This window comes from Mirounga angustirostris, unplaced genomic scaffold (assembly GCF_029215605.1).
Source record: "Mirounga angustirostris isolate CCGP_5_RB_7025 unplaced genomic scaffold, mMirAng1.0.hap1 SCAF_9, whole genome shotgun sequence".
NCBI classification, from domain to species: domain Eukaryota; kingdom Metazoa; phylum Chordata; class Mammalia; order Carnivora; family Phocidae; genus Mirounga; species Mirounga angustirostris.
The window spans coordinates 32306730-32330102 of record NW_026991717.1 but is presented as its reverse complement, the minus strand read 5'-3'; the positions used below and the strand labels follow the sequence as shown (position 1 = coordinate 32330102).

Below are 23373 nucleotides of genomic sequence, written 5' to 3'. Positions count from 1 at the left end.
CCAAAGTTAGCAGAATTAAATAACAAAGATCGGACCAGAAATAAACAAAACAAAGACCAGAAAAATAATAGAAAAGATTAATGAAACTAGCTTTTACTTTTTAAATTTATTTATTTATTTATTTTTTGAAACTAGCTTTTTTTTTTTAAGATTTTATTTATTTACATGAGAGAGAGAGAAAAAGTATTCCGTTGTATGGATATACCACATTTTATTTATCCATTCATCAGGTGATGAATATTTGATTTATTCTTTTTTGGTTATTATGAATAACACTGTTATGAACACCCATGTACAAATTTTTGTGTGGATATATGTTTCAGTTCTCTTGGGTATATACCTAACAATGAAATTACTGGGTTATATGGTGACTCTGGGTTTAACCTTTTAAGGAGCTATTTTCCCAAGTAGCAACATCATTTTACATTTTCACAGCAATACATAGTATTTCTTTTTTTTTGTTTTTTTGTTTTTTTAAGTATAATTGACACACAATATTCTATTAGTTTCATGTTTATAACACAGAGATTCAACATTTGTATACATTACAAACCGGTCACCATGATAAGTCTAGTTATCTTCTGCCACCATACAAAGTCAATACAATGTTATTGACTATATTCCCTCTGCTGTACCTTACATCCCATGACTTATTTATTTTATAACTGGAAGTATGTACCTCTTGATCCCCTTCACCATTTCACACCCCTAATCCCCTTCCTGTCTCACAACCACAGCTCTGTTCTCTCTCTCTGAGTCTGAATTTTGTTTCATTTGTTTGCTTTGATTTTTAGATCCTGCTGGTAAGTGAAATCATGCAGTACTCCTCTTTCACTATCTGACTTATTTCACTTAGCATAATGCCCTCAAGGTCCATCCATGTCATCACAAGTGGCAAGATTTCATTTATTTTATGGATAAGTAGTATTCCATTGTGTATACACACACACATCTTTTTTTTTTTTTAAGATTTTATTTATTTCTTTGACAGAGAGAGACACAGCGAGAGAGGGAACACAAGCAGGGGGAGTGGGAGAGGGAGAAGCAGGCTTCCTGTGGAGCAGGGAGCCCGATGTGGGGCTTGATCCCAGGACCCTGGGATCATGTCCTGAGCTGAAGGCAGACGCTTAACGACTGAGCCACCCGGGTGCCCCCCACACACACATCTTTAACCATTCATCTATCAATGGACACTTAGGTTGCTTCCATATCTTTGGCTATTCTTTTTTAAGGTTTTATCTATTCATTTGAGAGAGAGTGTGTGTGTGAGCATGAGCAGTGGGGAGGGGCAGAGGGAGAGGGAGAAGCAGGCTTCCTGCTGAGCAGGGAGCCCAATGCAAGGCTCCATCCCAGGACCCTGAGTTCACGACAGAATCCAAAGGCAGACGCCTAACTGACTGAGCCACCCAGGTACCCCCATATCTTGGCAATTGTTAAGTAATGCTGCAACAAACATGGGAATGTATATTTGAGTTAGTGTTTTTGTTTTCTTCAAATAAATACCTGGAGTGGGATTACTAGATCCTATGGTAATTTCTATTTTCAATTTTTTGAGGAAACTTCATACTGTTTTCCATAGTAGTTGTACCAAGTTACATTCCCACCAACAGTGCATGAGGGTTTCTTTTTTTCCACATCCTTGCCAACACTTGTTATTTCTTGTCTTTTTGTAATAGCCATTCTGACAGGTGTGAGGTGATATATCGTGGTTTTGATATGCATTTCTCTGATGATGAGTGAGGTTGAGCATCTTTTCATGTGCCTGTATTTTTACAGGCACTAAAGTATACATGCTTCCCTTAAAAGACACTCAGAAGCCCCCAAAATGAGGCAAGCATAGATTATTCAGGAGACCTTCCAGAAGGGATAAATGATTCCCTCTTCGCGTGCCCTCCGCCAACTACAACAATAGGACTAGTACAAGTAGAAAAAGTTCAAAGCTTGTCGCTGACCTATCATGTCATATATTACCACACTTCTGTTCTAAACAAACTAGTCTAAATTCATTAACTAGAGTTGTCAGAGATAATTGTATAGCCATGATTTCCTTGTAATCAATCAAGGGGAAATTTGGATTATAGCAAACACTACTTGCAGCATCTGTGTAAATACTATAAGGCAAAAAAGAAAATGACTCTCTAAAATAGGCCTACTTGATTTGGGGGCACGTTTTGATTGCCTGGATTTAATAATCTAGGACCTTGGCTTCCAGACGTATCAAAAGACTAATAGTCATTTTGATTCTGATAATTGCCTATGTTACAATTGGCCTATATAGCCTATCTAGAATCCTAAGAACTACTAGGACACTATTGGGAGGACAGCCATTGTCACGTCAGATGGTCCAATAACTCATCCTACAACAGAAGAAAGATGAATCCTGGGTCAATTATAGATGACATTCAGTAGATGTTCTTCTTAATCAGCAAATTTATTTTAATCTGCAAAACCCTGGCAATGATGAAAATCTGGATATAATAATGGATGAATGTCCTAAGACCTAACTTTGTCTGCACTTGACCCAAAAGGAGGACCGAGAAAGAACAGCCCCCGATAGCTGGAAATAGTGTACTGATCACAGCTAGACCTCACTATTATCACAGGTTGGTCTAATGTTCACAGTCTCCTTTGTTCCCCTCTTCTCTGGCTCTTTTCTTTTTTCTTTTTTTTTTTTAAAGATTTTATCCATTCACTCGACAGAGAGAGACACAGCGAGAGAGGGAACACCAGCAGGGGGAGGGGGAGAGGGAGAAGCAGGCTCCCCGCAGAGCAGGGAGCCCAATGTGGGACCTGATCCCAGGACCCCGGGATCATGACCTGAGCCGAAGGCAGTCGCCTAACCGACTGAGCCACCCAGGCGCCCCATCTCTGGCTCTTTTCTTACAGAACACCAACCTCATACAAGGTTATTCTGAGAACATGATAAAATGAAACAAACAAGGTCACTTTTTGTAGAGACAGAAGTAGAATGGCCGCAGGAAGGAGAAAATAGGGAGTTTTGTTTAATGGGTAGAGTTCTAGAGTTACAAGATGACAAGTGTTGTGGGGATGGATGATGGGGATGATTGCAAGCATTATGAATGTATTTAATATCACTGAGCTGTACACTTAAACATGGTTAAGGTGGTACATTTCATTTATATGTATTTTACCAAAATTTTTAAAAATGGAAAAAAAAAACAAGGCCGCTTCATAATTTTGTCTAAGCATAGGTCACAGTTAGGTCACAGTGCTACCCACAAAATACCCAATCATAGAATTGTCTCCACTTTCTAACAGCATCCAATCTAGAGCTAAACCCCCCTAAATAACTCACCCAAAGCCCAAACTGTGTAAGAAGTTCTAACATTCCTCTTATTGAGACACCCCACAGTTTCCTATGGTGTGCGTTCTCCCTCACTGCAATGAATAATAAACCCAGCTTGCTTCACTACAGGTGTGTTCTTGGTGGTCTTTCGTTGAAGGGCATTGACCATATATATTTATTACATTTCTAAAAAGCAAAGAGCAGTTCAAGTTAATTGTGTTTTTTCTTATTTTTATAGATAAAGTATCTTTGAAACATACCCAAGTTAAGAAATGGAACTTTATCGGTCATCCTGGAAGCCCTCTACATGTCCTATTTCAATTCTAATACACTCCCTCCCCACCAGAGTAACCACTGCCCATATCCTGATAGTAATCATTTCCTTATTCTTACTATAAGATTCGTCACCAAGTGTGTATTCCTAGACATTGCCGTTTATTATTGTTCATTTTTTTTAAGATATATTTATTTATTTTAGACAGAGAAAGAGAACACGTGGGTGGAGGGGAGGGGCAGAAGGAGAGGGAGAGAGAATCTCAAGCAGACACCCCGCTGAGCACAGAGCATGAGGCAGGGCTCGATCTCACGACCCTGAGATCAAGACTTGAGCCGAAATCAAGAGTCAGAGGCCCAACAGACTGAGCCACCCAGGCACTCCCCGCTTCTCATTTTTGAGAAGGCATCTGCATAGCTGTCTCCAAGATCTGCAGCATCCCCTTGCACCCCGTCCTCCAGCTCTGGCTCTGGGCCTCGCTTTCCTGCATGCATCTGTCTGGTAGAGCTCTCATCACAAGGAAGTGGATGATGTGTTTATGAGTTGGTTCCTCCAACCAATTTGGGAGGCTTTTGAAGGCAGAGACCATGTTTTATTTGCTTTATAGCCCCCAGTGCCTGGTCTAGAGAATGCACTTCATCAATGTGTGATCAATTAGGGGAAGGCAGTAAAGTGGTAGTCTTGTGCCTCAGCTGGATGGCGAGCTTCTGAGAGCCATGCCTTCACCTCTTCACTGCCTCCTCTTCCTCTTCTTCCTCCCATAGTTGAACCCAACAGGAGACTGGGCTCAGACTGGGCAGGTAGAGGAGTGATGGATTCATTCAAGAGCCAAAAACTGGGGCGCCTGGGTGGCTCAGTCAGTTAAGCAGCTGCCCTCGGCTCAGGTCACAATCCCAGGGTCCTGGAATTGAGCCCCACGTCAGGCTCCCTGCTAAGTGGGGAACCTGCTTCTCCCTGTCACTCTACTCCACCCCCTGCTTGTGCAATAAATAAATAAATAAATAAATAAATAAATAAATAAATAAATAAAATCTTTTAAAAAAAAGTCAAAAAATTTCCACAGTAGGACTTCTGGATAATATCTTTATTTAGCTTAGGTAAAGGTTTCTTACACATTTCTGGATATTTGGGTTAGAATTTTTCTATTGCACTCAATAAATTGTTCTTAAGCTCTTATATATGATAAATGCAGACATGCCAGTACAGTGCAGGTGGAAAAAAAGCTTCTTGTGTACATTTTTTTTTTTTAAGATTTTATTTATTTATTTGAGAGAGAGAGAGAATGAGAGACAGAGAGCATGAGAGGGAGGAGGGTCAGAGGGAGAAGCAGACTCCCTGCCGAGCAGGGAGCCCGACGCGGGACTCGATCCCGGGACTCCAGGATCATGACCTGAGCCGAAGGCAGTTGCTTAACCAACTGAGCCACCCAGGCGCCCTGTGTACAAACATTTTTAAAAGGCATTTTTATATAGGGCATAGAGACCTGGTCTCTGGTGCCTGAAATCTGGACATTCCCTCTGCTCTCTACTCCTCTTAGGCGCAAGTCCTCAGCCCCTCCTGGACAGGAACAGGGGCCTTCCAAGGCCGAGGCAGCCCTGTTCCTGCCTGCAGGGAGAGCAGAAAAAGGCATCACAGTGTCCCAGAACCATGTGGTCAGATCGCTCGGTAGTATCCTAAGCTGCCTCTTCCCTTTACTCGTGCCAGCTCCTAAGTGTCAAAGAAATTGGACAGGCCCTGGTGTGGCCTGCTCTAAATGTTTCTCAAGCCAGTCAGCCCCCACAGAAAACCAGCCAGCCCCTGGGCTTAGGGGCTTCTAGAGCATTCCCTCGAGGTTTCCTGGGGCTTAGGACTTCCTAACCCAACCAAGCCTCCTGGCTCAAGCACAACTCCAGAAGGCCCCATCTGCTCCTTTGTGGCCCCTGCTGTGTTCACTGTCCGTGGTCAGTATGCAGAGGAGCAAGTCCAGGGTGGGGGGCAAGCACGATCCTTCAGGCTTGCCTGCAGCCCAGACAGCAAAACCCAGCCAGACCAATATCTGTGGGTTTCAGGCTGAAGCTTAGAATACCTCCCTGACCCTGGGCCAGCCCATTGGCCTGGCTGCCCAGATAGGCCAGGTAGACAAGAGGCTAGGCTGCAGGGCTCTCAGTCTCCTAAGCGCGTACCCACACTTGGACGTGCTCACAGCGGGCATGCTTCATGGTCAGCCCGTAAATGGGGGTCATATCCACCTTCGTGCCCTGGGGCACACTGAATTCCACCTGCTGCAGCAGGATGGCCAGGAAGAGAAAGACCTCCAGGCGGGCAATGGTCTCACCGATGCACTTCCGCTTGCCCATTCCAAAGAGAATCACCTTCTCACTCAGTGCCTTGTTGATGGTGCCATCAAGAGTGAGAAATCGTTCTGGTCGGAACTCAGATGGGTCACCCCATAGCTTCCTGTAATCAGAGAGAAACAGCCGAAGTGGTAGCCTGGGGGCTCAGAAGCATCAAGTGGGTTGAACCGCAGCCCCAAAGAGTAGGGGGTGGGCAAGTGGCCCAGGGACAGCAGGGTCTGGAGCTTGGGAGAGGGCAGAGTTGCCCTTGCCTCCTCTCAACTTACTGGTCATGGTTGATCTGCCACTGGTTCACAAAGACACAACGTCCCTTGGGGATGTAAAAGCCACTCAGACTTGTGTCTTTGGTGGTACTGGGGAAGAAAGAAGCCCAGTCAAGCTCAGGACCACAAGGACATCCCCGTGCCTCCCATACCTGTCCCTCCCTCCGGCCCTGATCAGGTACATGGACTGGAGGAAGGCCGAGTATCAGACAGCAGTTGATCCATGGGGCCTCACCTATGAGGGATGGTGAAGGGGACGAAGGAAGCGTGTCGGAAGGTCTCCAGGATGAATGCCTCCAGGTAGGGCAACTGGGGCCTGTCAGAGAGCCGGGGCTGCCGGGCCCTGCCAATCACCGTGTCTGCAGAGCATAAAGGACCATGTGGGGCACCTGGGTGGCTCAGTGGGTTAAGCGTCTACCTTCCGCTCAGGTTATGATCTCAGGGTCTTGGGATCGAGACCAGCCCTGCACTGGGCCCCCTGCTCAGTGGGAATCTGCTCCTCCTTCTCCCACCCCTCCCCCAGCTTGTGCTCTCCTCTCGCTCACTCTCTCGCAATAAAATCTTTAAAATAAAATAAAATAAAAAAGGACCATGTGGATGAAGGGGCTGCCCAGAACTTGGCCAGGCCCTCTGCCCTGAGCACATTAAAGGAAGCCACCACCTACCCAACTCCTCCTGGATCTTTTTTTGTACACTGGGGCTTGTCACCAGGTACAGGAGGCTCCAGGAGATGGCAGTTGTGACGGTGTCAAATCCTGACCAGGGGAGAACAAAGGGAAAGATTAAGCAATTGGCAGGCCGGGGCAGTCGGGCACAGGAAAGGCACGACGGGGTAGCTCATACCAGCTCCAAAGAGGTCCAAGACAACATTAACTATCTTCTCGTCAGACAGCTGAATGTTGGCATTCTCATCCAGCCTCTTGTCCTGACAATGCTTGATCAGGCTGTCTGTGATATCCCGAATGTGGCCCTGGGTAGGGAAGGCCCACAGGTGAACAAGACCCCAAGCCCAGACCAACCTCTCCATCCTGGTTCCTCACCGTCGCAAACCTTCATTCAAGAGGTGACCCCTCTACCTCAAGGCTGCCATCCCAGCTTCTCGTGCCTCTTTAAGGCTCTCTCCTGCCTTGGAATACTGGCAGCCCCAACTCAAGGGACACCTGAGAGAGAGGGGTCATCTAGACATGCTCTTTACCTTTCTTTCTCCCATGAGGCCAGGAGACCAACTTTTTAATTCTTCCTGTTTCCCACAACCACTGGCCTTGGGTCCTGCACAGACTGGGTATTCAGTAAATATTGCTGTCTGGGGCGCCTGGGTGGCTCAGTTGGTTAAGCGACTGCCTTCGGCTCAGGTCATGATCCTGGAGTCCCTGGATCGAGTCCCGCATCAGGCTCCCTGCTCGGCAGGGAGTCTGCTTCTCCCTCTGACCCTCCCCCCTCTCATGTGCTCTCATTCTCTCTCTCAAATAAATAAATAAATAAAATCTTAAAAAAAAAAAAAGACAATTCTATTTAAAAATATATATATATATTGCTGTCTGATGGAAGGTTTGAAAGGCTAATCAGGGAAAAGTTCTATTTCCCTGCCAAGGATGGAGTCCACTCAACCACTCACCTCAAAATCTCAGGGTGAAGGCCCTGAGAGCCTGCCAAATCCCCTACTTCTCCAATTATCTCTGACCTTCTGGCCCCAACCCTACTGCTTCCCACCACCCACCTGCCTCTCCCCAGCCGGTACCTTCTCAAATGTTTTGTAGTGTTCCTTGACCAGCTTTTGCATGAAGCTGTAGAACCTCTTATTCAGGTCCTTGAAGAAATCCAGGGCAGGGTTGGGCAGGTATCGGAGGATGGGGAAGAAGTCCACAGGGTTCCCAGAGGCAACCGCCTCTCCGAACTCATTATTCAGGTTGATTAAGCTAAGCAGCTCTTGGTCGTCGTGGTCATAGCGCTTGCCAAAGCACATGGCACAGACGACATTGGCCACTGACACCACTACATATCTGTAGGGGTCAAAGTGCCCAACCTCTGCCATCTGTTCCTGCAGCCTGCTGAGGAGGGCCTCGGCCTCCTTGCTCACATGCTCTTCCAGGTAGCAGGAAGACAAGGAACCCGGGTCGGAGGCAATGGAGAAACTCTTCAGGGCGCTCTGGGCCAGGCGCCTGCGGGCAGCCCACACTGGTCCAGAGTCTGGGCTGAAGGACATGCTTTGGCCATTGGTAATCAGAGTGAAGCTGTAGAGGTCGGGCCGGCCCTTGAAATCCTCACCCTGCCTCACTAGGGCCTGCTGGACAGTGTCCAGGCCGCTGAGCACCAGCACGGGTGTGGAGCCAATGTGGATTTGCAGCACGTCCCCATAACGCTGGCTCAGCCTGGACAGCGCCAGATGTGGGTTCTTCCCCAAGGTCAGCACGTTCCCCAGCAGGGGCCAGCCCCAGGGCCCCGGGGGACTCTTCAGGCCTTTGGGAACCCGAGGCTGCCAGGCCCTGACCACCCAGAGCACCAGGCAGAAGACGGCAGAGGCCAGGAGAAGCTCTGTGGCCGAGATGGGGATGGACAATCTGGACGCAGAGAACATCATCAGCATAGAGTTCTCAAGATGGCTGCTGAGAGATGGGGTGGGAAGAAAAGACCAAGATATCAGATGGGGGGATATGAGGAACCAATGTCCTAAAGTGTCAGCATGCTGGTCAAAGAAAGGAGAAATTTTCCTATCCAGAACAGCTAACTGGACATGAAGGGGAGGAGGAGACGGGAGAAGCTGTTTGTTGAGCTGCCACCGTGTACCAAGAATTTCATAGCCAGGGCACCTGGGTGGCTCAGATGGTTAAGTGTCTGCCTTCGGCTCAGGTCATGATCCCAGGGTCCTGGGATTGAGCCCTCCATTGGGCTCCCTGCTCAGTGGGGAGTCTGCTTCTCGCTCTCCCTCTGCCTGCCTCTCCCTCTCCCTCTACTGTTTCCTCTGCTTGTGCTCTCTCGCTCTCTCTGTCAAATAAATAAATAAAATGAAATAAAATAAAATAATTTCATAGCCATTCATTCAGTCCTGTCCACAGAGAGGCTCAGAGAGGTTAAGTAACTTGCACAAGTTCACACAGTCAGGAAGTGTTGGATCCATACTCCCAACCCAAAGTGCCCAATTCCAGAACAATCCTGCACCAATCTAAAACAGGGTTTTCCTTGGGTGCCTGGGTGGCTCAGTTGGTTAAGCGACTGCCTTCGGCTCAGGTCATGATCCTGGAGTCCCGGGATCGAGTCCCGCATCGGGCTCCCTGCTCGGCGGGGAGTCTGCTTCTCCCTCTGACCCTCCTCCCTCTCATGCTCTCTGTCTCTCATTCTCTCTCTCACAAATAAATAAAAAATTTAAAAAAATAAAATAAAATAAAACAGGGTTTTCCTTGGTGCACCTAGGTGGCTCAGTTGGTTAAGCATCCGACTCTTGATCTCAGCTCAGGTCTTGATCTCAGCGTCATGAGTTCAAGCCCAGCGTGGAGCCCCCTTACAATAAAAATAAAATAAAATAAAATAAAATAATAAAATATAAAATAAAATAAAATAAAACAGGGTTTTCCACACATCAGTCTGTGATTCCCATATAGCACCTCTACTGTTATTTATTTTATGCTTTTCTTTTATTTATTTATTTATTTTTAAAGATTTTATTTATTTATTTGACAGAGAGAGAGATAGTGAGAGCAGGAACACAAGCAGGGGGAGTGGGAGAGGGAGAAGCAGGCTTCCCGCCCAGCAGGGAGCCCGATGTGGGGCTCGATCCCAGGACCTGAGCCGAAGGCAGACACTTAACGACTGAGCCACCCAAGCGCCCTTATTTTATGCTTTTCTAAAATCAACTTTAAATCTACCCACTTAGCATCATCCCAAACAAAAATATCTGCGTCCAAGTACAGGTTTGACTTTTTCCCCCGCTAATGTATATTAAACACATAACTGACATGTGTCACCCCCAATCCCCTTGAGTACTAACCACCACACTTGGGGAAACACTGCCATCAGAACTAGGGATCATGCGCTCCTTTTGCCTCATTTCACATTTGGGGAAATTGACCTCCAGAGGGGCCATTGACTTGCCTAAAGTCACCCAGCACTCAGTGACAGAGCCTGGACTCAGACCTCTTAGGGCAAGTTCCCTGGAAAGTTCACAGCTCCTGTCACAGGTACCTCCCTTTGAAGAGTGGTCAGATTCTCTCCCAGAACTCTCAGTTTTCTTCTGCTCCATCCCAGGGTCTAGGGAATCCTGCCACCCCAGACCCTGGGACAGGGCAGGGAAGGGACAGGGGACCTGAAGGCCACTGCCTAAGCCACACTACTCTGCCTCATGAGGCTCTCTGAGTTCAACTGACCCACGGTTTAAAAGCAGCTGGAGACAAGCTACATTGAGGCTCTGGGTCACAGAAATCCAGGCCAGGGTTTTCACTGGGCTCAGTTCTCAATGAATGAACTGTCTGGGCCTCCCCCATTTCCCAGTCACCGGAGAACAGAGAATAAATGGAAGACTCTCACGAGTTAAGGGCTGCAAGAAAATACTAGACTGGAATTAGGGAAATTAGGAATCAATCTAAATTTAACAGAAGTGGAGACAATACTTTCTCTCAAGGCTTGTTCTAGAAAGGGTGTGCAAATTCATGGACTATTCTCCTCAAGACATTGGCCTCTGACTGGGGCACCTGCCAGGTGCCCTGGACTGGAGATGAGGAGCTCCAGTGTTCCAGGCTCAGTGGCATGGCTTTGGACTTGTCGTTTTGCTTTTCTGGGCTCCAGTTATATCATTTGGGGTGGGGGTCTGGGGCATATGATCTCTGATTCAGGGGGCCCAGCTAGATCTCAGAGAAGAGAAAACCCAGATCTGACCTGGGGAACCTCTCCTTCTGAATCCTGGTTTCCCCACAGGAGAACCTGCCAACATGGGGAGATTGTCTGGCTCCTACTGTAAGTATATAGCCATCGATCTAGGGAGGCCTCCTGGAGGAGCTGGGTCCCTCAAGCCCTGACTCCCTGAGTGAACTAGGGACAGGTCTTGGGGTGCCTTGGTTTCCCTTCTGCACACTGGGTGCCCCGAGGACCTCCAGCCTTAGCGAGACGGTAAGAGGCCAAGAAAGATGTGACTGGTGAGTCTTCAGGGACTGATAGTCCAGCTCTGCAGCTGGCAGTCTCTCACACAGATTGCCCCCTAGTACAGGACAGAGAAGGCAGTCAATGGGATAGGGAAGGGCCCAGGACAGTGCCCAGGACTCCCATTCAGATCAGCATCTCTTGTCCTGGCCAGCACATCTTGGCTCTGACAAGCCAGGCCTTGGGAGGGTCGAGACAGCCAGGGGTAGCTTTTAGATAAGGCAAGGTACAACCGATAAGAACTCAACCTGCCCCCTCCATCCATCCTGCCCACCCAGGGAGAAGCTGCCCTCCTCACACAGCTTGGACAAGGGGCTGCACATCATCCTAGCTTCCCACAGTGGTGTCCTTATTCCAGCCTCCCAGGTGACCCTGAGGGGGAAGCCCCAGGGCATTCAGAGAGTCAGTGGGAATGGAACCGGAGCCTGAATCCTGGAGTCCTTGAAGGGGGGCCATGTAAAATCTAGAATTCTGGCACTACCTGTGGGACCTTGGGTAATTCCTGCCCTTGCCCTGGCCTCAGTCTTCCCACTATGGAGCCAGAGTCCCTTGTCACTAAGGACACTCTTAGCCTCCTTTTTTGAGGTGCCAGACCAGTGGCCACCTAGGAAAACCTAGGAGGCATCAAAATTTTCTTTCTGTTGGGAGAGAAAGGGCAAGCTAGAAGTCCCCAGCACTCACCTGTGGCTGTGAGGAGGTGCTGAAGTGAGCTGGGAGGGGTGGTCTCTTAAGCCAGAGGCCCCAAAGAAGATCAGGGAAGGCTCCTAGGAACCTTGATGAGGGTGAAAGCACTTCCACCTTTATAAACAGCTTGTGCGCTTGGCCACGCCCCCTGGAGCTAGGAGAGAGGGAGGGGCGGGCTAAAGTGGGGGGGGGATGGTTCTAGGAAAGAGGGAAAAGGGAGGGAAGGGGGTTGGGAAGTGGGGAAGAAGACAGGGTTGGGGGAACTCAGAGGGACAGGTCAGAACCCACTATAGGGACTCCTCATCCAAGCACATAAATGGGTGAGGGCTGGAGACACCTGAGACCCCAGTTCCAAGGTCCCCATGGACAGCGCAGACCCCAACTGAGGTGGGGATTTGAGGGAGAAGTCTCAAGGCAGCCCGAAGACCCGGTATGGGAAGCCCTCCATCCCCGGGTGCGGGGAACCCCTCAGCCTAATTTTTGCATCCACTGGAACACTGGGCTTGCAAATGCCTCCCCCCTGCTACTAGTTGACAGTGGCCTGGCAGGCGGGGCGGGGCTGCCGTGTGATGACCTCTTTCCCCCGGGTTACCGAGTCCGGGCTCGCGTGAGAAGCACGGCGACCCCAGCCCCGAGGTCACGGGGGCCGGAAGGCCAGAGGCGCCGAAGGGCTGGCTTCGTTCCCCAAGAGCCCCCAGAGCCCGGGTGACTAGCCGATGTCTGAGCTCCCCGACAGACAGACGCGAATGGATGGAAACGCGCAGTCTCGCTGAGCGCTCACTGGCCCTCACTAGCTCTAGGGCCACTTTGGAATGCTGCAAACCCGGGGTACCTCCAGCTGGCACCCACAAGCCCTCGAGGTTCCCTCTTGACTCCCGGGGCTGCTAGCTCATTGGCGGGGCGGAGAAATCGGGCGGCGAGTGGGGCTGTGCTGCGGCGAGTGGGGCTGTGCGGCTAGCTCCCCGTGGCCGAGGAGAGGGGGACCCTCCGGCCGGGCAGGGGAGGGGGCGCCCGGCGCAGAAGCCCCCCGGGCTAGCGTGCAAGTGTCTGGTACACCCCTCCAGGGGGCAGAGGTCACGCGGCCCGTCCCCGCCCCACCTGGCCGGGGGCGCGGTGCCCGGGAGTTGCGTGAGAAGGGCTCGGAGGCGGGCGCAGCCACCCAGCTGCCCGACTCCCCACCTCGGGTCCCTGCACAGTCACGCGAAGGGGGAGGGGAGTCGGGGGCGGGGCCTTTAAAGAGCCGGACTCTAGGCGAGCCTGGAGGTGAGGGGGGAGGGAGAGGAACGGGGAAGCCGGGCGGGTGAGTGATTGGATTGAGGGGGCGGGCGGTGCAAAGGGCCCAGGTTTGCGTGCGGAGCTAGGCTTTTGCCTGGCAAGCAGGAGCCTGCGTGTGTGGTATTTGTGGTCCACGCCTGTGGCAGGACACGCAGCCCCAGCGCCACACGGCTCGCCTGGCTGCCTGCCTCCGACGCTGCCCCTGCGCCTGCCGAGCCCTCCCGCTGTAGAACGCGCGCGGGGGGGGGGGGGGGGGCGCATTTGCTTGTCCTGCTGATCCCGTCCCCAACTAACCACATCACCCGCCCTCCCCGCCGTGCTCCCAGACCCAGCGAATGACACTTCCACCCGCCGGCCCAACCAGAAACAGAGCCTCATCCCTCCCTTTCACCACTCCACTCAAACATTGGACAAATATTTACCAAACGCCTACTATGTGCCAGGCACTGTCCTGGATGCTGGCGATGGATATACAAGTGAACAAAATTGACACTGCTCCTGCTCACATGGACCTTACATTGGGGACGGGGCGAGGCGGGGCCAGATAATGCATAGAGAATGTCAGGGGGTGAAAAGAGCTTTAGAGAAAAATAAAGGAGAGAAGGGGTAGAAAACCCTGGGAAAAATTGCAGTTCAAAATAGGGTGGGTGGTCAGGGGCGCCTGGCTGGCTCCGTTGGTGGAGCAAGCGACTCTTGATCTCCAGGTCGTGAGTTCAAGACCCACTTTGGGTGTGGAACCTACTTTAAAAAAATAGGGTAGTCAGAGAAGGCCTCACTGAGAAAATGACACTGAGCAGAGGCAAGAATGTGGAATCAAGGCTCAAGGCGCACAAGTATCTGGAAGCAGAGGAAACAGCAAGTTCAAAGGCCCCTAAAGGTGGTCCTTGGGAGGGATGGAGGGAGGGGCCAGTACCAGGTGCACTGGAGATGGGCAGTGGTCTTGTGAGGGATTTCTGCTAGCCTCAAGTGACCCCCTGCCCAGGTACAGAGAGCACCCCCTTGAGAAACATCTCCTGTGTGTGAGATGGACACATTGTGGGGTGTGAGGCGAAGAAGATCACTCTGGCTCCTGTGCTGAGAACAGACCGTGTGGAGGATAGGTTACTCCCCCCTGACATCTGTCCAGCCCCACTGCCCTATCCTCCCCGTCCTCCCCATCCTCCACCAGGACCCCATCATCACTCCCTAGAGTAAAAATAGCCTCCAAACCTGGTTCCCACTTGCCTGTCACTCCCTCCAATTCCTTCTCAAGCCTGTGGCATCCAGAGGGGTCTTTTCAAAAATGGGAAATCTCATTCTGTCACAACCATACCCCTTCAGTAGTTCCCATCTGAAGGAAAACCAGAATCTTTGAGAGAACCTACCAGGCTGGACCACCTCTACTTCCTCTTTTTTTTTTTTTTTAAGGTATACACTTTTAATTTTTTTTATTTATTAGAGAGAGAGAGCACATAAGCAGGGGGAAGGGCAGAGGAAGCGGGAGAAGCAGAATCCCCATTGAGCAAGGAGCCCCACCACTCCTACTTCTAATCTGCCCTATTTTAAATCTCATCTAAGGGGCACCTGGGTAGCTCAGTCGGTTAAAGTGTCCGACTCTTGATTTTCGGCTCAGGTCATGATCTCAGGGTCATGAGATGGAACGGGGAGTCTGCTTGAGATTCGCTCTCTCCCTCTGCCCCTCCGCCACTGCACATGGCAGCTCTCTCTCTCCCTCTCTCTCTTTCCCTAAAATAAATAAATAAATAAATCTTTGAAAAAATAAATAAAAAAGGGCTCCTGAGTGGCTCAGTCAGTTAAGGGTTTGCCTTGACTCAGGTCCCGATTTTGGGCTCCTGGGATGGAGCCTTGCATCAGGCTCCCTGCTCAGCGGGGAGTCTGCTTCTCCCTCTCCCTCTGCCCTCTTTCTCCCCAATCCCCCTATCCCCCTGCTTGTGCTCTCTCTCTCAAATAAATAAATAAAATCTTTAAATAAATAAATAAATCTCAGCTAAAACATCACTTCCTCTGGGAAGCCCCTACCTCACCCCAAATCCTCCCCACAGCTAGTTCAGTGTCTCCTGATCTATGTTTCCAGCACTCCTCCATAGTAACTCTCAGGGCACTGGACCCTTGTTATGACCTCAACCCAACCTGTCATTCCTTCCTTCCTCCATGCCCTAACATGGAACGAACACCAACCTGGGGGAATAGATTGATAAGCCAAGCCTTTGCAAGATATTAATAATTGGTAAAACAATTAAATCCAGCTCTTCATTGCCATGCCTCCTACCCAGGCCTGGAACGCCCCCCTTATACTCTTCTTAGTCTACCCTCCCGCCGAGTCCCTTACCCGCCCCCACCCCAGGGTCTCAGCCTTCTCACAGCTCCTGGAGCATTTCCAGATTTGGCACAGGCTGTTTGGGGCATGCTTTCCATCTCCACCGTGGGAGAGGGCTTTGTTGTGGATCTTACTGTCTCTCCAGCCCCCTCCCCACCCCCCACAGCCTTCAGCAGTGCTGACCAAACAGTCTTGGTTGGGCCAAGACCCTCAGCCCAGAGCCTTCTACCCTCCTCACTGCCCCGCTGTCCCCATGTTCCTGGATCGATGGTTCGGGAATCCTAGCCAAAGATCTTCTCACGCGAAGGCATGCGAACTTTGACCCAGGACGGGCTGTTGAGCTCCACACCAATGCCCTCTAACCTCCTGCCTGCTTCTCTCCTTCTCTGCCTGGTGATTTGGAGGCTCCTTTGTCTTTTTTTTTTTTTTTTTAAGATTTTATTTATTTATTTGAGACAGAGAGAATGAGAGACAGAGAGCATGAGAGGGAGGAGGGTCAGAGGGAGAAGCAGACTCCCTGCCAAGCAGGGAGCCCGATGCAGGACTCGATCCCGGGACTCCAAGATCATGACCTGAGCCGAAGGCAGTCCCTTAACCAACTGAGCCACCCAGGCGCCCCGAGGCTCCTTTGTCTTGTGGGCTGTTCACTGACACAGCGTTGGCAATGAGAAGTGCAACGCCTCCCATAACCCCAGTGCACCTGTCCGGGAGTATGGGGAGATGGGGGGCCCTGACCCAGGGGCTCAGCCTGTCCACCTTTGGACCCCTGAGGCTTTGCTGGTAGTCTGGGACAAGACATCGTGGTGGGTAGTAGAGTCCTGGCCAGGAAGCAAGGAGCCAGAGTTCTAGACTCTGCCTCAGGGCCTTTGTACTTGCTGTTCTCCTCCCCCTGGAGACTTTCTCCCCAAATCTTCCTGTCTTACTTCCTCATATATCACCTTCCCAGTATGCCTTCCTTAGTCATCCTATGTAAAATTTTACCCTGACTCCCAGTCTACCCCTCTTCTCAACATGAGTTTTATTTGTATATTTCCAAACTTCAAATATACTGTATATTTTATCATGCTGTGTATGGTCTATGTCCCTTGACTAGAATGTAAGCTCCAGCAGAGTGTGGACTCTTGTCTGTTTCTTTTTTTTTTTTCTTTTAAGATTTTATTTATAGGGGTGCCTGGGTGGCTCAGTCAGTTAAGCGTCTGCCCTCAGCTCAGGTCATGATCCCAGGGTCCTGGGATCAAGCCCTGCATCGGGCTCCCTGCTCAGTGGGGAGACTGCTTCTCTCTCTCCCTTTGCCTGCCACTCCCCCTGCTTGTGTGTGCTCTCTCTCTCTCTTCTCTCTCTCTTAGTCTGAGAGAGAGAAGAGAGAGATTTTATTTATTTATTTGAGAGAGAGAGTATGAACAGGGGGAGGAGCAGAGGAGAGGGAGAGAGATAAGCAGACTCTGGGCTGAGTGCAGAGCCCAATGCAGGGCCTCCATCCCACAACCCTGAGATCATGACCCGAGCCAAAATCGAGAGTGAGACTCTTAACCGACTGAGCCACCCAGGCACGCCCTCTTGTCTGTTTTGATCAATGCTTCATCAATAGCAAACTGGCACATTGTGGATGGTAAAAGCATATTTGTGACATAAGTGAATGGAAAATGCAAAACTCCCAAATAGGAAAACACATCTAGTTTTCAATAGCAGAGGCCTAGTGAGATTCTGGGTCTTTGTGAGCAGGGCACCAGGTCCAAGGTGGTCAGCCGAATAGATCCTCCCCCCGCCGGATCCTTTTTTCAGCACCTGTTCAGTGAGTCAGTCATTCTGTTCCCAGAAGACAGGCAATCGGGCACCATCCTGTCTTCAGAAGCTCATCTCAGCCTGGCCCAGATCAGGCATCCTACCTTATGCCTCCTTCACTTCTGTCCAGGGCCAGCATCTGGGCGAGGCCACATGGCTGACCACATAACCATGGTCACCAGAAGTCCTCAATTTCTTTCCATTTCAAAGCCTCCTGGTTCCTCTCAACGGGCCCACAATCGGATCCCCCGCAATAATCGGCAGAGGGCAGGCTCTGGGGTGGCCCTCAGCACAGAGAGCTCTGCAGGATTGGGATGAGAGACCTCCATATTTTGATAGGTGGGGAACAGCTGGGAAGGAGCAGACCTGGGAAACCACACAGAGAAGGCTGGGGAACGGGGGAGAGTGCCCACAGGCTCTGGGCTAACTCTAGAGGGCAATGGAAATGAAGGCAGACCTTCTTCTTCCTTTTTCTCTTCTTCCTTCAATAGCAACAGATATGATTCATTTAGACCCATAGTATATGTCTGAATTTGACTAATTCTACTCAGGTTGGCAGTTGCCTTTACTGTTGGGGGAATGTTTACCAAGCCAGTGGATTGTGAAAACAACCTTGCAGGGAAATGTTTGGCCTGCTGAAGGGGGTGTTGGGCATGCTCAGGGGAATGCTCCGATTCCCAGTTATAGATGCCCTTTTATATATAAACACCAGGGTCTGCTGAGAATGAATGTTCTCATCCTCTCATCAAAGCAAGGCCTCTGCTTTGTCAGCCAAATGCTCCTGGATGACCTCTCACTGTCTCTGCCAAGGAGGTGGTCTCATTCAGACCTATCAGGGCACAGCCTGGCTGCCCCACCAGCCAGGACCTGGCCACTTGACCAACTGAGAAACCCCTTCCCACCTGGCCCACCACTTGTAGGCACCCGATGGCCATTCCCCCCCACCTTGAGTTTTCCTCTTCCTAACACCCTCCTCAAGCCCACTTTTGTGCAGTGTCCTCCATCTTCCTGTCCCAAGCTATGTGCTTTGGAGGAGGCTGACCCTAGCCCCCGGCCTAAATCACTGGGTCCCGGCTGCTCTGCACCAGCCATCGTGGCCCCAGGTGCCTTGTTGGTGATTGGATTAAACACAGATCTGTGACAGGATTCTGGCCAATGATACGTAGGAGAAATCTGGTTCATGATAGGAATCTGGTTAAGAAAGACTGGTTAAGGGGCGCCTGGGTGGCTCAGTCGGTTAAGGGTCTGCCTTTGGCTCAGGTCATGATCCCAGGGTCCTGGGATGGAGCCCCAAGTCTGGGTCCCTGCTCAGTGGGGAGTCTGCTTCTCCTTCTGCCCCTCCCCCTGCTCATGATCTCTCTCTCTCAAATAAATTAAAATTTAAAAAAAAAAAAGAAAGACTGGTTAATGATAACAACGCATCGCAAAACCTTCAGAAAGAAAGGAGAATGTTTTTTGGACCATTTGTATTGTTTTGTGTGTGAAACAAGGTCCAATTGAGGCAGCTGCCAAGGGGCCTGGGAGGGGCTGAAAGTCAAGGCCACTGCTCTTCCTAAGTGTGCTGGGTCCTAGACAGTGCCTGCACCACTGGCCAGGAAGACAGAGGCTCCCAAGAGCCTGAGAAGGCCCAGAATGCCCCCCAAAGCCTTGTGGCCAGCAGGGAAACAGAAGGCAAGAGCTACCTTGTCTGAGGAAAACGGCTGCATCCTCGAGACGGACTGGGAAGCAAGGATTTTGGGGTGAATGTGGCAACCTGCCTCTAGACTTCCAGCCTCCTACCTCTGGGGCACAGCCCAGCCGACCCTGCTGCAGACAGCTGTCCCCACAGCCCACGCCCTTCTGTCCTGCCTAGTGGGTATTTGTGCAATTCGGGACTTTATTTCCACAAACTGACCCTTGTATCAGTAGTCTTGAGATTGAAGGACCTTCCTCCAGCTCTGAACAGCTTTTCCCCTCCATTCCAATCCAAAGATTTAACATGAACCTTTCCAGTTGGCTCCTTTGTGGGTGGCTTTTTTTAAGATTTTATTTGAGAGCGAGAATGAGCGAGCATGAGGGGCGGAGGGTCAGAGAGAGGCAGACTCCCTGCTGAGCAGGGAGACCGACGTGGGACTCGATCCCAGGACTCCAGGATCATGACCTGAGCCGAAGGCAGTCGTTTAACCAACTGAGCCACCAAGGCGCCCTGTGGGTGGTGGCTTCTTTGCTGCTGACATTCTCAGTCCTGTTACCTTTACATCTCAAATGGTGTCAAATGGTGAAAATCAGTCGAATCAGTCGAATCAGTCGAATCAGTCGAATCAGTCCAATAAAATACGAACTGAGAAAAAAAAAAAAAAAAAAAAAGAAGGCAAGAGCTAGAGGTGTGGTGGAGAGAGACTGAGATTCTGCTTGAGTTTTTATTCCCCAGGATGAAAAATAAGGAATGGCCATCGGGTGTCTACAAGTGGTGGGGCAGGTAGGATAGGGTTCCTGTTTGTCAAGTGGCCTGTCACTGGCAGGTGGGGCAACCAGGCTGTGCCCTGATAGGTCTGAATGAGACCACCTCCTTGCAGACACTGTGGGAGCACATCCAAGAGCATTTGGCTGACAGAGTTTTTTTGTTTGTTTGTTTGTTTGTTTGTTACTAAGAGTAATTTTATTATAGCTGGGACCAAATACTTTCTGGAACATATTTGTGATTGTTTACTGAAAGCCACAGGAAGGACAGGGGGATTCCCTTAATGAAAAAATGCTTCAAGGCAAGCTATTCTGAAAACAGGGTCAACTGGGACAGCTTTTGAGAAAGGCTTCGTCACTCTGAAAAAGGATACATGGCAAGAGGTGCAGTCCTGTCCCTCTGGCCCTTGTCATGTCTGAATGTGATGGCTGGAACTGCAGCAGCTATCTTGTGACCAGAGGGAGGTAGCTTGGGTCAAAAAGCCGAGGTTCCAAGGATGGTGGATCACATATTTGCAAAGAACCCATTTATTATTCAGGGTCCTCGCAAGAAACAAGATCCATTCAAACTGGGTCATTGGTGAGAGTTTAATAAGGACGGTTTACAAAGGTGTGGGCAGGGCTTGGGGAAACCAACGCAGGATAGTGTGGTACCATACAATTAGTAACAGAGAGAAGCCTTCACTCTCTTGGGCTGGAAGGGACAAGAAGAAGGTGTTTCCTGGACCCAGAGAGAGACTAAGGAGAGGAAGACTGCCTGGCAGGAGCTGTGGCCTACCATAGTGACTTTGCTGGGACCTGTGGAGAAAAAGTATGCCAGTCTCATTCTCTTCCCACCCTCGCATCTCATGCTAGTGCCTCCTATTGACTGAACCCAACAAGGAGCCAGATGATGGGGGCAGCCCACTGATAGAGTCTGCAGAGTTCAGCCTCTCGGTGCACAGAGCAAGAGCAGGGGGTTGGATCTGGAGGACAAAGAGGAGTTTCAGTAAGTCTGCAATGCTCTCATTCATCTTGCCACTGGGTCCTGTGGCTTGTGGCTACCCTATCAGATGGCACAGACAGAGAACATTTCTGGCACTGCAGAAAGCGCTATGGGACAGCACTGGCCTACAGGTGGTGAGATCAAGTAGGGGGTTCCTGCAAAAGCCCAGGCAGGAAGCGGTACTGACAGCCTTCTGCAGACAGTGCCACAGGAATGGAGAGAAGGGGTGAGACCCAAGAGGTATTTAAACTGTAGAATCCTGGGCGCCTGGGTGGCTCAGTTGGTTAAGCGACTGCCTTCAGTTCAGGTCATGATCCCAGGGTCCTGGGATCGAGTCCCGCATCGGACTCCCTGCTCTGCGGGGAGCCTGCTTCTCCCTCTCCCACTCCCCCTGCTTGTGTTCCCTCTCTTGCTGTGTCTCTGTCTGTCAAATAAATAAATAAAATCTTTAAAAATAAATAAATAAACTGTAGAATCCTGAGAATTCTGCTAGTAGTGAATGACAGAAGGAGACTTCCAGGATTCCCAGGTTTCTGGCTGGGGTGAGGATCAGAGGGAAAGTGTGTGTGGGGGGGGAGGTGATGTGCTTCATTTGGGCATGATGAAGATGCTGTGAGAGGGGGGTCTCGGGGTGGACACATGCAGTAGTTGACTGGATGTCCAGGACTGAAGCTCCAGGTCCATATCTTGTAGATTTGAGACTCCCTAGATTTAATGACTCACCTGTGTCCATCAAGGTGCTCCTTCTCTGCCAGGTCTAGGCTCAGAGACAAAAGGGGTTCAGCCCCTGCCTTCAAGGGGCCCACAGTCTCTGCTGGAGTTTGGGTTAGACGATGGGCCAGCCAAAAACCACAGCTCCTTGTGACCAGAGCCGTGGTAGAAGTGAGAATTGAATGATGAGAGGCACAAAGAAGGACTCACCCAAGGAGCAGAAAAGGGGCTGTCAATTACTGAGTCCTGACCAGCAGCCAGACTGATGAATGTGCACTGAATTAATTTGTTGAGTGACCCAGGAGTGCCCTTCACCCTTCCCCTCACCTTAAACTTAGCCAAGCCCTGTGTGTTTCCCTGGGATCCTCTCCTCAGGATAGGATTGCTATGAAGCTAAACCAGAGATGGCCGACCTTAGGCACACAGCACAGAGCTTAGGGCATAGCAGGTGCTCAATAAATTTTAACCATAAGGATTATAGCAAGTTCCATAAAACCGATGCAGGAAAATGCCCAAAGCAGAGTCTTCACAAAGCTCTTGTGCCGGTTAGCATTCTTACTTGGGAACACTAACTGATTCAACAAATCTTATTCTGAATGCATGCTGTGTGCCAGTCCCAGTGCTAGATACTAGAGATAAGAAGAGAAGCAGAGGCCACCTCAACCTTTAAGCTCACAGTCCAAAGGGGACACAGCACGAAGGAGGGCAGTGTGGAGCCTGTGGTGACAGTTGAGCAGGGTATAGAATGATAGGCAGGAGCTAGCCAGAGAACACAGGATGGGGGCATGAGTTTCAAGCAAAGGGACAGACATATGGAGAAGACGATGGGGATGGGGCAGGGGGTTCATGGGGGCAAACAGAGCCAGAGAGGTGAACAAGAGCTGCTGCTGAAGCCTTTGGGTGCTAAACAAAGGATTTTTTTTTTTTTAAAGATTTTATTTATTTATTTGAGAGAGAGAGAATGAGAGAGAGAGAACACATGAGAGGGGATAGGGTCAGAGGACGAAGCAGACCCCCCGCCGAGCAGGGAGCCCGATGCGGGACTCGATCCCGGGACTCCAGGATCATGACCTGAGCCGAAGGCAGTCGCTTAACCAACTGAGCCACCCAGGCGCCCTAAACAAAGGATTTTTTTGTTTTTTTAAGATTTAATTTATTTATTTGACAGAGAGAGAGAGAGAGAGATCACAAGCAGCGGGGGAGGGGTAGAGGAAGAAGCAGGCTCCCCACTGAGCAGGGAGCCCGACGTGGGGCTTGATCCCGGGACCCTGGGACCATGACCCAAGCTGAAGGCAGATGCCCAACCAGGTGTCCCAGGAGTTTGGTTTTTATCCTGAAATCTATGGGAAGTATTGAGGGATTTTAAAAAGGGAAGTAGTCAATACACACTCCAGAATGGATAAAATGAAAAATATTAAAAATATTGCATGGTAGTGAGCATGAGAAGCATGGACCCTCATACATAGCTAGTGGGCATATCTAGTATGTTGAAAAATTGTTTGGCAGAATCTACTAGCACTGAACATATGTCTAGCCTATGACCTAGTATGTCTACTCACGGGTCTATACATAGCAGAAATACATACAAGCACGTGGGGCACCTGGGTGGCTCAGTCAGTTAGGTGTCTGACTTTAGTTCAGGTCATGATCTCGGGGTCCCGGGATCGAGCCTTGCAGCAGACTCCCTGCTCAGCAGGGAGCCTACTTCTCCCTTTCCCTCTGCCCCCACCCCCGCTCATGCTCACTCTCTCTGTCTAGGTCTCTCTCTCTCAGATAAATAAATAAAATCTTTTTAAAAATCTATTAATTAAAAAAATATCCCATGACCAAACAAACAGTACACACAGCATGATTTCATTTATATAAAGAACAAAAA

At 50.0% G+C, this 23373-nt stretch overlaps 1 protein-coding gene across 2 annotated transcripts; it reads right to left on the bottom strand.

Moving 5' to 3' along the window:
* Nucleotides 1-4851: 4851 nt before the first annotated feature.
* LOC123862056 (cytochrome P450 1A1) lies at nt 4852-12142 on the bottom strand. 2 transcript variants are annotated; one of them, XM_064570147.1, is made up of 7 exons: nt 11986-12142; nt 7916-8780; nt 7021-7147; nt 6843-6932; nt 6413-6536; nt 6181-6267; nt 4852-6017 (listed from the first exon to the last, which is right to left on the bottom strand). In XM_064570147.1, the coding sequence occupies exons 2-7, from the start codon at nt 8759-8761 to the stop codon at nt 5732-5734; spliced, it is 1560 nt and encodes a 519-aa protein (XP_064426217.1). In that variant the 5' UTR covers nt 8762-8780; nt 11986-12142; the 3' UTR covers nt 4852-5731. The 2 variants fall into 2 exon arrangements, with proteins under 2 accessions (XP_064426217.1, XP_064426218.1); XM_064570148.1 differs by having other exon boundaries at nt 7916-8777; nt 11986-12141.
* Nucleotides 12143-23373: the final 11231 nt, after the last annotated feature.